We start from the raw sequence: 15,935 nt of genomic DNA on the forward strand, positions 1-15,935 counted from the left end.
TTTTGAATGTGTACAGCATCTTTGTGTACAGCATCTTGCAAAGATTTTTATCTGATGGGGAGTTCAGCTCAATATAATAGACTGTGTAGAGTATGCTCTCATACTACATAGAAGATGGTAAAATTGGTCTGATATCTTTCATTAATCTTTCAAGTGTGTACACAGCTTTAGACACCATAGAGTCTGGCTGGATAGAAGTCCCTCAAGGGATGAATAGAGCCAGGCTGGACTCCCGGACACTGGCAAACAAAAATAATCTAGCTGCGCGCAGGCACAAAAGTACGGCGCACCCGGCCATGCGCTCACGTAGAGGCCACTGCTAGGGAAGGGACACCAGGAGATCGGCATGGAGCAGAGCTGTGGTGAGGAACACATTGGCTTCCAGGGGCTGGAGGAAGCCCCAGGTAAGTAAATCTGATTATTTATTTTCTTTAATTCCCAGATGTATCCATGGCTCCCTGTGTGAACCTACAAACTCCCACCAAACTGCACCTCAAGTGTGCTGGCTGACCCAGCTATCACTCCTCTCCTTCCCTTGCCCAGCATAGGTAGCTACAGGTGCCAATTTGTATTAGGTAGCCAAAGGTACCCTCAGTATTAAATAGCTAGAGGAACCTCAGTATTAACCCTCTGGGCGATACAATTACATCGCCCAGGAGGGAACGCAGCACTTTTATAAAAAAAAAATATTTTTTAAATCATGTAGCGAGCCCTGGGCTCGCTACATGATAGCCGCTGCGCAGCAGCATCCCCCCACCCACTCCGATCGCCTTCGGCGATGAGAGTAAGCAGCAAATCCCGTTCAGAACGGGATTTCCTGCTGGGCTTCCCCGGTCCACCCCTCAGCGATGCCTGGCACTGATTGGCCAGGCTGCGCAAGGGGTCGGGGGGGGGGCTGCGCGGCACGGCGGGTAGTGGCGGCGATCGGAAGTTACACGCAGCTAGCAAAGTGCTAGCTGCGTGTAACAAAAAAAAATTATGCAAATCGGCCCACCAGGGCCTGAGAAATCCTCCTGCGCGATATACCTCGAGCTCAGCTCGGGATTATCGCCCAGGAGGTTAAGTAGATAGAGGTGCCCTGACTGATGGGTGATTTTGTTAGTGGCATGCCAAGAGCTGGGTGAGTAACCTCTCATTTACACTCTTATCAAGACTGCATAGGGAGGGAGGCGTTTAGAGAAGGGAGTGAGACGCCTTTTCATCATCAGGTGCTTGTAGGCATGTGCCTACAGTGCCTTATGGTAAATCCAGCCCTGGCAGCTGCAGATGTTCAAAGTTGTAGGGCAGCTGTGGAAAATGATGGCAATAGGGCAGATGATAGTAATGCTGGATTCATGGAACCCACCAGTAACACTGGATGTGGGAGACAAGCCTGCTGCAAGTCTGGAAAATATACCTTTATTCTACAATTAAATATTGTAGTGATGCTTTGTAGTAACAACACATTTTAGTTTTATGATAAATGGAATAAAGAGACGGATTTAACTTGTGTTTTTTATCTACAGTAGCATTTTTTATTTTTGGGGTAAAATGCATAGAAAGTAAAAAATAATTTCTGGGAGAAAAACACCCAAAGAAAGCGTCATAAGCGGGGTGTCTGTCTCTAAGGCCCCGTTCACACTGCACGCGTTTCCAGCCGCGTTTTGGAAACGCGTGCAGGTGGCCGACACGCACGACATCAGACATTGCATAGAGTGCAATGTATGCAATGTCTGATGTTCACACTGCATGCGTTCCGGACCTGTGCGGTCCGGGAACGCATGCTGCATGCATTTTTTGTAAAAACGCGTGGCTGTCCCAATCACTTTTCAGTGATGGGATCAGCCACGCAACGCACACAAACGCGGATGGCGTGCGTTCGCATGCGTGGCCATCCGCGTTTGTAATGTGAACGGGGCCTAAAGGTATATACACACGGGCTACAACTGTTGCCGCAACCACGTGGCACGTACGTGTTGCGGCGACAGGTCGCCCATGTGTATGAGGCGCGCACCCTGAACCGTCGCTACTCAGAGCTGTTGCCAGGCGATTGGCGTAGCCAATTGCCGGCAACAGCTGTCGCTGCAACTGTCGCTAGTCCGCCACGCTTACCGCGTGTATATAGACCAGAGACAGCAACCCCATACACAATGTATGGAGCATCCGGCGGAGGGGGGGGGGGGAGGAACCTTTGGCGACAGCTTCCAACGCATCTCTGTCCCTCTGTGTGCTGTGTGTACGGCTGTTGCTCAGAGGGACCTGGTGATGAACTGTCGCTGCCTTTTTTTTGTACCCAGCATTAGATGAGCACAGTTCCTGCCAGACACACAGCTGTAAGCTTGGAAGCAGCTTATGGCTTGGAAATTGCGGTTCTTGCTCCGGAGAGATCACGTACGCCCCCTAGCGGCTGTTCCCGCAATGGCAATACTGGCAGCGGAAGCACGTGTGGCGGTCAGGCAGTGCTGCGGCTCGATATGCTGATTCTGGGCTATGTTTACGTTTTCGGGATCTACATGAAGCTCTCCAGCGACTGATGAGAGCCTGGAATGGTATATGGTACTATGTCTCAGGACTCTTACCTCCCCCCGGCCAAGAAGTTCAAGCCGGGAACCCCTCAATCCAGCTACATCCGGAAAGGGGCCATGCAGCTTGGGCCCAGGAAGCATCCGGTGCCCATCGAGCAGCAGCGGCGGAATCTTCCCATCTACCAGGCCCGAGCTCAGATCATAGGACAGCTCCGACAGCTGGACAGCGCCATCGTCATCGGTGAGCTGGGCATGCATGCAGAGTGCGGTACTGCAGCAGGCTGTGTACTCACTGCAAGCACAGCAGCTGTTATATCACAGGACCAGGCTGCTACTGCTGTATTGTGCTGCAGTGATGAGCAGCACGACCTCATAGCAGAGTTTGTTATTAATCCTCATAGAAAACAGGAACTGTAGGATGGTTGGGTGTTAGATATAGAGCAATCTTGCCTTTTTCTGTCTGCAAAATTCAGTCCCCTTTTAGTGAATATGAGAAAGACAGAAATCTGAACTGATAGAAATATTTGTCATTTTTCATTTCAAGATAGTTGTCTGGCTGTCCTGCTGATCTTTAGGATTTGTAGTGTGTATAAATAGCTTGTGCTTGAAATGATCATTATTGAGTGTTTTGGGTGACAGTTTAGGTACAGACTTGCTATTGGTGTCACTGCCAAGCAGGGTGATCTATTCCATGAAGAAGGGAGGAGGATAGGATGGATTACAGTCGCAATGCTGTAGGGAGAACACAATAATAATAATAGCATCTGTATTTAGTTGTCTTTCACAAGTGATGATTAATGACATTAAATGCCTAAGACATTAGTGACATACTTTTTAGCCTACAGTTTAAGTTTTAGGGTCTTTCACACTGCGTCTGTTGCATTCCACTGCAACAAACAGTATAATAACAATGCAGTTATATCTATATGGTATGTTCACATTGTGTGTGGTGTGTCAGGTTCTGTCAGATCGAGGGCCACTGCACACCAAGAGCTTCTGAGTGCTTTTAAAAAACGCTAGTGCTTGGTTAATGTATTTGAATGGGATGAATCACACCAGAGCGATGTGATTTTCTCCCAAACGCAAACTCAGGTCCTGCAGCATTTCTGCGCTTTTCTGAGGCGATTCAGCCTCAATGTAAAGTATAGGAAATTCGCTCTGAAAAACACTAGAACCGAGCAATTTTCCAAGTGTTTTTGTCACAGAAGCTGTCCAGTTCCAGCTCTACTGTACCCAAAAATAAAAAACTGCTACACCAAAACTCTCCAAAAAAATCGCTAGGCACATGCCTAGAATCGCTCTGAAAAAATCACTTCAAAAAGCGCTGAGCAATTGCGCTAGCTCTTTTTTAGTGTGCACTGGTCCTAACACACAGCATGCTTGGTGCTTACTGGACAATTTTGCGTTTACAGTTGCAATGAAGCATATTTGCAATGTACTGTATACTTCACATCACACTTCTAAGGCCCAACGCAAGCAGGATCACTGTTCTCACGTGCTAATGTTGTGAAGCTATCATGCTTGCTCCCTTGCGTGGAGAATACTCACACTATGTGGCATGTGTACATTTTTGATTTGCTATCTCAATAAACACCTGTGAAATTAAAGTTAAATGCAACTTTTCACCACTGCTGTGCTGCGATCTTATCACAATTTGTATAGTGTGAAAGGAACCTTAACCTAATTTCTGTGACTTCAAGTGTACCTGAGATCAGAAGAAATAAAAAAAAAATTATACATACCTGGGGTTTCCTCCAGCCCCCTTCAGGCGTTTCGGTCCCTTGACATCCACTGCCTCCTGCATTATCCGCAATTAATGCCGGTAATTAGGCCAATCGCCACAGTCCGCCTGCGCGCACTCCAGTTGCCGCAGAATGCTCACCCCTCCCCCCGACTGGCTGAATTACCGGGGCCAATTGTGGATGATGTAGGCTAGAGAGGAGGATGGTGAGGGGTCGATGAGCCTGAAAGGGGCTGGAGAAAGCCGTTTTGCTAAATCAGCGTCTTCAGAGGCAGTGTGGCCTCACTGCCTCTGAAGATGCTGATCTAGTGAAACGACCTTTAGGGCTCGTTCCCACTATCGCGAATCTGCATGCGTCCAACGCATGCAGATCCGCACATGTAATGCAAGTGGATGGGCCTGTTTCCACTGTAGCGTTGTTGAGGTGCGTTTTTTTCAGCGTGAAAAAAACGCACAAAAGAGCCAACGATTTCGCCTGCGTCGGGAATCCGTGCGAATCGCCGCTAATGTATTTAATAGTAAAAACGCATGCGTTTGTTACATGCGTTTTTACCCGCGATTTCGCGTGCTATTTCGCACTTTTTTCAATTTTATTTAGCCCTGGCAGTGTCATGGTTAATTTCGCATGGCACCCTGCCATGCGAAATCGCATGCGAAATCGCGGGTAAAAACGCATGCGGAAACTCATCCGCATGCGTTTTTACAAGCGTCGGAATGCGGCCGAAATCGCGTCGCAACAGTGGAAACAAGCCCTAAGGAGGGATTTGGGGGCAAATTGAGACCTGGGCGGTATATAGGCTGGGTGATAGGCTGGGAGAGCCCAAAGATATATGTATAGAGTAGAAGTGTTTATAGGCCAGGATGTGCTACATCTAAAGCCTTGTACGCACTTAGATGGTTCTCAGCATTTCCTGAACGACATTTTAACTGCCAAAATAGGAAGACACCAGCCAGCCGCTCTACTTACTTACCCACGATTTTGTCAGTTAGACTTCACAACTTCCGTTCAGGAAATGCTTTGGAGAACAATGATAACCCTGAGAATCCCCCATGAGTAGATGGACTGGCCCAAAACCTGTCGGTTCTGTCAGATTTTAACTGTTTACTTTTTTCGCTGGAGTGGTCCTTTAAGTTGTTCAAACTTTTATCATTAATGTGTAAGTGGGGTTTTGATTTCCTCATTGGCTAAATTTTTTTCCCTACCTATACAGGTGAGACCGGATCTGGCAAAACAACGCAGATTCCACAGTATCTCTATGAAGCCAGCATAGGTCGGCAAGGTGTCATCGCCATAACTCAGCCTCGTAGGGTGGCTGCTATATCTCTAGCAAGCAGAGTGTCAGAAGAGAGGAAAGCTGAGCTTGGTAAACTGGTAAGGCTTTTCCTGCATTTGCATCACTAAGGTTACTGGATTCATGTTATATATTGAAACCATATTGTACTATTAATTCACGGGTATTTTTATATTTGGGAATCTAAATGTATTCATTTTCTACAGTTCAAGGAACAGTGACAAGTTAAGTAACCTTTAGAGGCCTTTCACACTGGTGCGGTGCGGCATTTTGCCGAAGCCTAAAGCTAGGGCAATGAAAGTCTATGGGGTTGTTCACATGGCATGTGATGCGCTGCGCTGGAAGTACCCTATCTAACATGAGCGCATACCTATGTTACCGTGCGGCGGAATCGAAGTCTATGGCGAGGTGCTTTTTAAAATGACCGCTGCAAGTTTTATGCATCACACATGCACAGAAGTTCAGGAAATGCTGAGAACCATCTAAGTGCGTACAAGGCTTTAGACTTTAGCAACACGCTTCCGTGCACGTCATCGATTCGGCCACAGGAAGTGAGTGTCTTTTCCTGCTTGGACTGCTGTCAGACGGGGATAACCACATACTAACGCAGTAATCCCCAAAGGCCTGTTTTTGCTGGTGCTACCGCCAATATGCAGTGTGAAACCGTTCTGAGGGTATTCCTATGTAAGGTACCTTGGTCAACCAAACGGGGTAGATATTGGCAATTTTGGTGGACCATTTGCAGCATGAAAACTCCTTTCCCAGGTCATCTTCTTGGACAGCATTAGCAGGAAAGATAACTGGATCTGCTTCTTGAGGAAACACAAGCCACTAAGAGGTTAAAGTTATGTAATCAAGTCAATTTGTCCTTTAAATCATCAGAATGAGTACAGGCTGGAAATGTCACCCCTTGGGGAACTGGTGACATCTTAAAGAAGGCCCTATGGAGGCTGGTGCATTTAGCAATAAATGAATTGCAACAGATCAGATTATCTCCCCAGTTCTGAAGACTCAAGAAGTCAGAGGTTTTTATTCCTACGACTTCATACGTTCCTCTGCACTGTTATTCAACTTTGTTTTGGCTTTTTATTTCCCCTTTTGTTGGAATTCTTCATATTCTTCTAAAAAAAAGTGATTGCCAAGGAAGGTGGGTAAGGTTTTGTAATCTCTGGTTGGTTTGTTTTTCTCTAGATGTTCTCGCCAGCCATCTTTCCAGTCATACTGTCCTGGAAGATTGCCTAGAAACACCACTAAGTCTGACGCTGAGGGATTGTGCTTTTACCAATTAAATTGATTATTCAAATTGTGCAGCTTTTGCTGCAATGAACTTCCACAATTGTCAACGTGTGTATTCTGCTTTTCTTGCTTTTTATTTATGCAATTGTGCTATTCTGAGGATAATTGAAAGATATCTGCGATATCATTTTTCAGGTTGGATACACCGTGCGCTTTGAAGATGTTACATCAGAGGAGACCAAGGTTAAATTCCTCACTGATGGTATGCTGTTACGTGAGGCGATTGGTGACCCACTTCTGCGCAGATATAGTGTCATCATCCTGGATGAAGCTCATGAGAGGACAGTGCACACTGATGTACTCTTTGGGGTTGTAAAAATGGCACAAAAGAAGAGAAAAGAGCTTGGAAAGCTGCCACTGAAGGTACATTTTTAATCTTGGAGATCTGTTGGCTCCTAGTCTTGTTGAGTAACTGTGAAACATTTTCGATAAATACTTTACAATTTGTAAGCTGGTTAAGTTTATTTTAGAAGATTACTCTGTATTCCTGCTACTGATAGAGAAGTCAGAGGTTTTTCTGTAGGTTATTCATGTCCCTCTTGATGGACTTCAGCTTGAAGCAGTTAATTTGGTATCTGGCACTTTATCTTAACTTCTAGAGGACTGCAGGGCTAAACCCCCCTAGTGACCAGGCAATTTTTAGTAAAAAAGGCCACTGCAGCTTTAAGGCCAAGCTGCAGGGCCGCACAACATAGCACACAAGTGATTTCCCCCCCCCCCCCCCTTTTCTCCCCACCAATAGAGCTCTCTGTTGGTGGGGTCTGATCGCTCCCCCCCATGTTCATTTTATTTTCTTATCAATATTTTTGTTTGTGTTTAAAAAAAGAAAAACTGTTGCTTTAAACCCCTTCCCTCCCTCCCCCCAGCCAGCCAATCATAGCGATCAGCTCTCATAGGCTTCACCCTATGAGAGCCGATCGCTCTCTTGTCCCCCAGGGGGACAGCCGTGTCACACGGCTGTCCCCAGTGCAGCGTTGCTGCTGATCGCAGCGCTGCACCATATAAATAGACGGCGACCATGCCGTCTAACAGTCTCCCGAGCGGCAATAGCCGCTCAGAGACTGAAGGCGGGGCGGAGATCCGCCCCCCAAGCAGGAGATCTGCGCTTGATCTCCTGCAAAACAGAGCCCCAGGACTTTACACCAATTGGCGTTAGCCGCGGCCACGCCCATCGGCGTGACGCGGTCGGCAAGAGGTTAAAGAGAATCTGTACTGTAAAATTCTTACAATAAAAAGCATACCATTCTATTCATTATGTTCTCCTGGGCCCCTCTGTGCTTTTTCTGCCACTCCCTGCTGCAATCCTGGCTTGTAATTGCCATTTTTATGCAGTGTTTACAAACAAAAGACATAGCAAGTGATACACTGAGAGTAGCTCAGTGTGTGAGTCATACAGAGTGTGCAGGGGGCCTGGAGAGGGTGTGTATAGCTTCTATCCAATCACAAGCAGCACAGCACATTCCAGCCTGAATGCCTCAGCCCGACAGAGGAGAGAAGATTAGATCATATAACAGAGATAATACAGCCACTGTGCAAATAGGAAAGGCTGCAGTAAGACATAGGACATTAGAACAGCTATAGGAACATATAGGATAGAAGAAATAAGGCTCAAAATTTTGTTACAGAGTCTCTTTAAATTGTGTGGTGCCGTATGGCCTAATGCAAAACTGTGGCTTAGTGGTGGTGAGGGCTTAAATTTGGGCACCTCCTATTAGTTTTGGTGAATGAAGTTGATGCCTGAGTAGCAAAGTGCTAGTGATCAAATCAACCAACTGATTAGTAAAACTGCAGAAGGAATCAGTTAGGGTTAGGCATCATATTAGGACGGGGTTGTTTTTGCACTACATCTGTTGCTGTCAGTTATAACTGAATGGACAGCTGATGTGCAAGGTACCATTCATGTTTCTCTATGGCTCAGTTCATATTATTCGTTTTAACTAAAGGCGTTGTCACAATGCACTGCTATGGAAGTTTTAAATGTATCTGTTTTTCAGAGTATAGTGTAAAAGTGTTAGGGTGTAGTGTTAAGGGATAGGGTAAGAGTAAAAAGTCAGAGTTAACATTTAGGGTCAAGAGGTCAGGCGATAGGAAACACTGTACAATAGGTGAGGGGATTATGCTTTAAAGGGATACTTAAGTCAAAAATAAAAAATGATTTTTACTCACCTGGGGCATCCCTCAGCCCCCTGAAGCTGTATGGTGCCCTTGCAGCCTCGCTCCGATCCTCCTGTCCCTGCCGGCGGCTACTTCCGGGTTCGGCGACAGCCGCTGACAGGCTGGGAACGCGAGTGATTCTCCGCGTTCCTAGCCGCTATATCACCCTCTATGCTGCTATAGCGTATATGTTATACGCTATAGCAACATAGAGTGTGATATAGCGGCTGGGAACGCGGAGAATCACTCGCGTTCCCAGCCTGTCAGCGGCTGTTGCCGAACCCGGAAGTAGCCGCCAGCGGGGACAGGAGGATCGGAGCGAGGCTGCAAGGGCACCATACAGCTTCAGGGGCTGAGGGATGCCCCAGGTGATTTTTGACTTCAGTATCCCTTTAACATCAGAAATAAAGATGGTTAAGGATAAGATGCTTTACACCTAGCACCTAGAATACAAAGCTTACGAGTGGAACATACGCCCTCTGGACTTCTGTTTTTAATGGGTAGAAATTCCTTGGGGTATATCAGCTGTAATATGTAAACGTTCCCTACCCTCTTAGCATAGAACTGCCATTGCTGGGGATATCTATTGCTATTAGAGATGGTCAATAAGATGCTTATTCAAATTAGCTAATTAATTCAGCTTGGAATTGGACCAATCAGATGCAGTAGCTGTTAATTTCCAACCTGCATAGGAGGGCCCTTTTACAGTTAATACATTTTAATGTGTTGCTATTTGTTGCATTTTAATGTGGGTTTTTTTTCCTCCATAGCAGTACATTGTGAAAAAGCTTTAGTTTTTCAGCATATAGTGTGAAAGAGACCACAGGGAAACATGGACACATAAACATAACATTAATGTGAAATTATTAGATCATTTTCATCTCGTATTGGCTAGATTCACTTTGGAATATAATCTTATATACAGAAATGTACTGAATACTAGATCCTAGTGCAATAACTTTAACCACTAGTGTATATGAGGTTTCAGAGTTTCTAAATCTGTTTTTGTATCTTCCCCTAGGTCATTATTATGTCTGCCACAATGGATGTGGATCTGTTTTCAGAGTACTTCAATGGAGCCCCAGTACTTTATCTGGAAGGACGACAACATCCAATCCAGATCTTCTACACCAAACAGTCTCAGAGTGATTACCTTCAAGCTGCATTGGTCACAGTCTTCCAAATCCATCAGGTAACCTGATAAAATCTTGTTCATTCCTGTGTTAAAGTCAAGCATCTGTTATTCCATGACCATGTGTTCAGCAAATGCTGGCCACCAAAATGTCCATGGGAAAATTACTGCCAGAAGCAGATATACTGTACATATGCTCTCACATCGTTTTAAGCTAGCAAATTGGTGTTGCATGAGACAGAATGTCATAAAGTAAGCTTCTATAAAGGACACCAGAACCGAGAAGGATATGGAGGCTGCCATATTTATTTCCTTTTAAGCAATACCAGTTGCCTGACAGTCCTAATTATCATTTTGACTGCAGTAGGGTCTGAATCAAACACCTGAAACAAGCTTGCATCTAATCTTGATGTTTTTGTCAAAAACTGTTGATCTGCATGCTTTAGTGTTTAAGGCTTAATGTATTAGAGGCAGAGGATCAGCAGGATGGCCAGACAACTGGTATTGTTTAACCACTTGTCGACCGCCCACAGCCGATGGGCAGCGGCAAAGTGGACGCCGAAAGGGCCGCAATACGCCGAACGGCGGCGGCTCCTTTCGGCTTGTAGGGGCAGCGATCGCGTCACTGGTGACACACGCTGCCCTGCCAACAGGCTCCGCCCACCCGCGACGTCATTTAGATAGTAGGTTGTATGACCGAGCAATAAACCGTGAAAGCTGCAGTGGTCTGAATGGAAAAAAAGGCTCTGGTCCTTAAAGGGAAGGTCCAAGCAAAATAAAAAAGAGTTTCACTTACCTGGGGCTTCTACCAACCCCATGCAGCCATCCTGTGCCCTCGTAGTCACTCACTGCTGCTCCAGTCCCCCGCTGGCAGCTTGCCGTCCTCGGAGGTCGGCGTGCCGTATTGCGTACATTTTTACGCATTCCCGTTAGTGGAGGAACATTAACACATACATTTTTACGCGTTAGTGGTTTAATGCATAAAAATTTACGCATTGAACCACCAACGCGTAAAAATGTATGTGTTAATGTTCCTGCACTAGCGGGAATGCGTAAAAATGTACGCAATGCAGCCCGCCAACCTAGTTAGGCAAGCTGCCAGCGGGGGACTGGAGCAGCAGTGAGTGACTACGAGGGCACAGGATAGCTGCATGGGGTTGGTAGGAGCCCCAGGTAAGTGAAACACTTTTTTTATTTTGCTTGGACCTTCCCTTTAAGGGGTAGAAAGACTGTGGTCCTCAAGTGGTTAAAGACAAGCTGTAAACTTACAATGTCCCCTGGGGGGGTATTCACCTTGGGAGGGGGAAGCCTTTAGATCCTAATGAGGCTTTCCCGATTCTCCTCTGTCCCGCAGTGGCAGCACTAGAATCACCTGAATGTTGGCCATGTAAATATTTACCTGCTCCAGCGCAGACGCAGTAGTGGCTCTCCGCTCAGGGGGAAATAGACTAACCCGATTGGATTCGCTTTACTGTGCAGCGCTGCCACCGTGGGACAGAGGAGGATTAGAGAAGCTTTCTTAGGATCCAGAGGCCTCCCCCTCTTAAGGTAAGTCGCCACCAGGGGACGTTTTTGAATTTACAGTGTCTTTTTTTCAAAAAGGAAACAAATATGGCAGCCACCATATATTTCAGGTGTGCTTTAAAGGGAACCTTAACTGAACGGGGGGTAAAGAGTTTCACTTACCTGAGGCTATTACCAGCCCCCTGCAGCAGTCCTGTCCCCTCAGAGCCGCTCTGGAATCCTCCGGTCCCCCGCTGTCACTTAGTTTCGTTTTTGACGACTCACCAGTCGGCCGGCCGTCATGCGTATTATTGGACGCATTCCCTACTGCAATTAGCACTGTTGCGGACCGCAACGTGTACAATACGTTGCCGCATTCCGCACGCGTAGATATGCGTATTTTTGTACGCGTTGCAGTCCGCAACAGCACTAATTCTAGTAGGGAATGCGTCCAATAATACGCATGGCGGCCAACCGACTGGTGAGTCGTCAAAAATGAAACTAAGTGACAGCGGGGGACCGGAGGATCCCAGAGCGGCTCTGAGGGCACAGGACTGCTGCAGGGGGCTGGTAATAGCCTCAGGTAAGTGAAACGCTTTACCCCCCGTTCAGTTAAGGTTCCCTTTAAGGTAAACCTGTCTTAAAGGCGCACTATGGCCTTTACCAGTTATGTAACAGGGAGAGCATGAATTTCTCAATGATATGGAAAGTCAGCTACTGCTGGCAGGTTTTCTACTGCTCAGATGGACTGAGCTTAGTTGTCATGTCTCTTCACCTCTCTGTCTGCACAGATATCACTGTGTAACTGAAGCTGTCTTCTACTCGCAACTCAGTGTCAGCTGTCCTTTGTAGCTGAATTACATTTACATGTACCTATAGCAGGCAAAAAATACCAAAATTGAACTCACAAGCTCTAGCATACAAGGCCACCAGTGGCATTACTGCTCAAAAAGTTTCCTTAGCTTTTCATTAAGATGAGACACAGAGCATTTATATCGCTGACTTACTGAACAGGAAGAGCCGAGATTCGACCCCAGGTCTCTGGTGTCAGATCCAGAGCCCTTAACCAGTACACTATCCAGCCATAGGTATGGTAGTTTTACAGTTCTGACTTCTACCTTTAGAGAAAAAGAGAGAACACCAAGAGCCCAATATAGTGTAGTATGTACTGGTAATGTATAATTGGAAGAGTAATAATATTTAATACTCACATACCAGGGTTACCAATTAGGCAACCACTTGTCAAAGCAGGTGGGGAGATTGTCCTGACCCCACTCAGGATTAAAAAGTCGCTCTCTGTAGTAGAAGGAAGGGTACAACCCTCCACCAAGGGTGGACTTGATTTAGATAATAGGACAACAGAGGCGCCAACAGGATAAAAAACACTAAAAGAACTTAAAAACCCATCTTGGTAATAGAGGAGGTAGTAGTGGACTTACCTCCTCCAAGCAGAACATACGACTGTGGATTTTCAGTCAAAACAATTTTCTTGGATACTCCAAATAAAGTGCAACGCGTTTTGTGGGTTACAGACCCGCTTCATCAGGCAATAACAGGAGTAAACAGCATTTGCCAGTATCAACACTGAGCGCCTCTGTCTCTGTCATAGACGCTCAGTGTTGATGATACTGGCAGATGCTGTTTACTCCTATCTGTTAATGCCTGATGAAGCAGGTCTGTACCTGGCAAAACGCATTGCACTTTATTTGGCGTATCCAATAAAATTGTTTTGACTGAAAATCCACAGTCGTATGTTCTGCTTGGAGGATGTAAGTCCACCACTACCTCCTCTATTACCAAGATGGGTTTTTAAGTCTTTCTACCTTTAGAGGGCCCTCCAGAGGTAGGCATCAGAATAGTCAAATTAGCTACACAAATAGTGTTGTGGCTGATTGGATAAGGGAAAAGAAACCTAAAAAAGTCAGCACTGTAAATGCACAATAATAACTGTAATTAAGCCTATAGAAATGCTGTAGACCAGTGTCTTACAGAGGTTAACAGAAATGATTTACTTGGCTTTACCCTCTGTTCTGAGCAGAAATGAAACAATCTTCCATGTCACTAAAGGGATCATATACAATTTAATTTCTGTTTTAAGAAGGCAAACTGTGCTGAAATGCAAAACGTTCCTGTTACTATAGGAAAGTTTTGCAGGTTAGCACAGTTTGCCTTCTTAAAGAGACACTGAAGCGAAAAAAAATTATGATATGATTTGTATGTGTAGTACAGCTAAGAAATAAAACATTAAGATCAGATACATCAGTCTAAAGGTGCCCATACACTCGTCAGATTGGCAGCAGATAGATAAGAAATGCATCTGATGATCTATCTGATGCGTTTTTAGAACATTTTTTACCAGGATAGAATTCCAATAGATTTCAGTTTGAAATCTATTGAAATTCGATCTGATGGCATTTTTTTGCCATCAGATTTCCATTAAGGTCAATGCAAAATGATAAGCAATCTCATCAGATCGACCTAAATTTTCCATCCTGCCAGTTCGACAGAAATCCATCGAAATCGGCCATCGATTGGTCGATTGGCCAACCGATTTTCAATCGATCGATCGATCTGGATCGATCGGCCAGAAAATCGGCTCAGTGTATGGGCCCCTTAATTGTTTCCAGTACAGGAAGAGTTGAGAAACTCCAGTTGTTATCTCTATGCAAAAAAGCTATTAAGCTCTCCGACTAAGTTAGTCCTGGAGAGGGCTGTTTTCTGACTTTTATTATCTCAACTGTAATTTAACTGTTTACTTTTCCTCTGCCAGAGGAGAGTTCATTACTTCACAGACTGCTCTGAAAGACTCATTTTGAATGCTGAGTGTTGTGTAATCTGCACATATTATAGAATAATGCAATGTTAGAAAAAACACTATATACCTGAAAATAAAAGTATGAGAATATTTTCTTTGCTGCTAATCTTCTAGTAATTATTCATAGTACACAACCAATTCATTATATCATATTTTTTTTTTCGCTTCAGTGTCTCTTTAAGGCACTTGTATAGTATACACAGTAATACAGTATGCTGCACTTTTATATTTTATATTAATAGTTCCCATTCTCATGTTGTATACAGTAATATGTAAAAGGCTTTCTGTACTACTGAGGAAATATTTTTTAATAGATCTTGACAGATAAGTTTTAGCATGTAAATTATTTTTACAGGAAGCACCATCTTCCCATGACATTTTAGTGTTCCTGACTGGACAAGAAGAAATAGAGGCAATGACTAAGACCTGCAGAGACATAGCAAAGCACCTTCCAGATGGCTGCTCTCAGATGACAGTGATGCCTCTCTATGCTTCTTTACCACACTCCCAACAGTTCAGGGTTTTTCAGAATGCACCCAAGGTAAGGATCTGTTATAGCCTATAGGCTAAGTTGTGATAGCATTCTGTGCATGTGTATCTAATGCTATCTAAACATATGCTTGTTAAGTGTTTTCTTCATGTTTTTCAGGACCATCGCAAGGTTATACTTTCAACTAATATTGCTGAGACATCCATCACCATAACAGGAATCAAATATGTTGTAGATACAGGCATGGTGAAAGCAAAGAAGTATAACCCAGGTATACAATTCTGTTTATGCATTCATTATATCTGAAATACAAATTGGAGAAAATCCCTTTATCATGCTATAGGATTCTTTATCAGCACTAAAACTATTCCACAAATGTTAATTTGTAAAAGTGCTTGATGCCAAAAAAAAACGATTACACTTGGGCCAGCAAGTGATGAGTCTCAAGAAAAACACCAGTATAGGTAGCCAGAGAAGGCACACATCCCCAAGCAGAGTGTGCGGCGAAGGGGTGAACAACTCGCCTCTACAGGATCCGACAGACACGCTACCTATCTTCAACCTCTCCTCCAAGGTGCTCCATCTCTATGGAGCGAGTGCTAAGAAGATGAAGACCAGACTTGTGTAGCCAGATCATGGAGAGGTGATGTAACGATTGTGGAACTTTCTCCGTGATCAGCGCACAACGCGTGCGCTGACACGGCGGAAATCCTCCACAAGCGTATATTTGCAGGCACCCAGCAAAAGGTGCTACACACCCATAGAGGGAAAATTCCTGTCGGCAGATGGCGCTGGGGAGTGCAGAGGAACCAATCCTCTGTACCTCCACAAATGCCAGACAGGAATTGTACGAAGTGCAGAACGCAATCGAGGCGATTGCGAATGAGAACGAGCAAAGGGACAGATTGTATGTGTGTGCGCCAATCTAGTCGCCACCCCGCGACCGCGCACACACAACAGCAGATATGAAATAGGAACGCGAGAGGTGCGATCGCCAGACGTGACACA

General features: G+C 45.1%; 1 protein-coding gene across 1 annotated transcript in view; it reads left to right on the forward strand.

The window, feature by feature from the left end:
• The first annotated feature begins 2,299 nt into the window (after positions 1 to 2,299).
• The window catches only part of DHX33 (DEAH-box helicase 33), a 29,303-nt gene continuing 15,667 nt past the window's right edge, over positions 2,300 to 15,935 (forward strand). Inside the window, exons 1-6 of the mRNA XM_068268524.1 lie at positions 2,300 to 2,745; positions 5,457 to 5,617; positions 6,969 to 7,196; positions 10,009 to 10,179; positions 14,793 to 14,978; positions 15,087 to 15,198. Coding sequence (XP_068124625.1) covers positions 2,526 to 2,745; positions 5,457 to 5,617; positions 6,969 to 7,196; positions 10,009 to 10,179; positions 14,793 to 14,978; positions 15,087 to 15,198 — 1,078 coding nt within the window. The 5' untranslated portion in view covers positions 2,300 to 2,525. The remainder of the gene's footprint in view (positions 2,746 to 5,456; positions 5,618 to 6,968; positions 7,197 to 10,008; positions 10,180 to 14,792; positions 14,979 to 15,086; positions 15,199 to 15,935) is intronic.

The sequence above is a fragment of the Hyperolius riggenbachi genome, chromosome 2 (assembly GCF_040937935.1).
Source record: "Hyperolius riggenbachi isolate aHypRig1 chromosome 2, aHypRig1.pri, whole genome shotgun sequence".
Lineage (NCBI taxonomy): Eukaryota > Metazoa > Chordata > Amphibia > Anura > Hyperoliidae > Hyperolius > Hyperolius riggenbachi.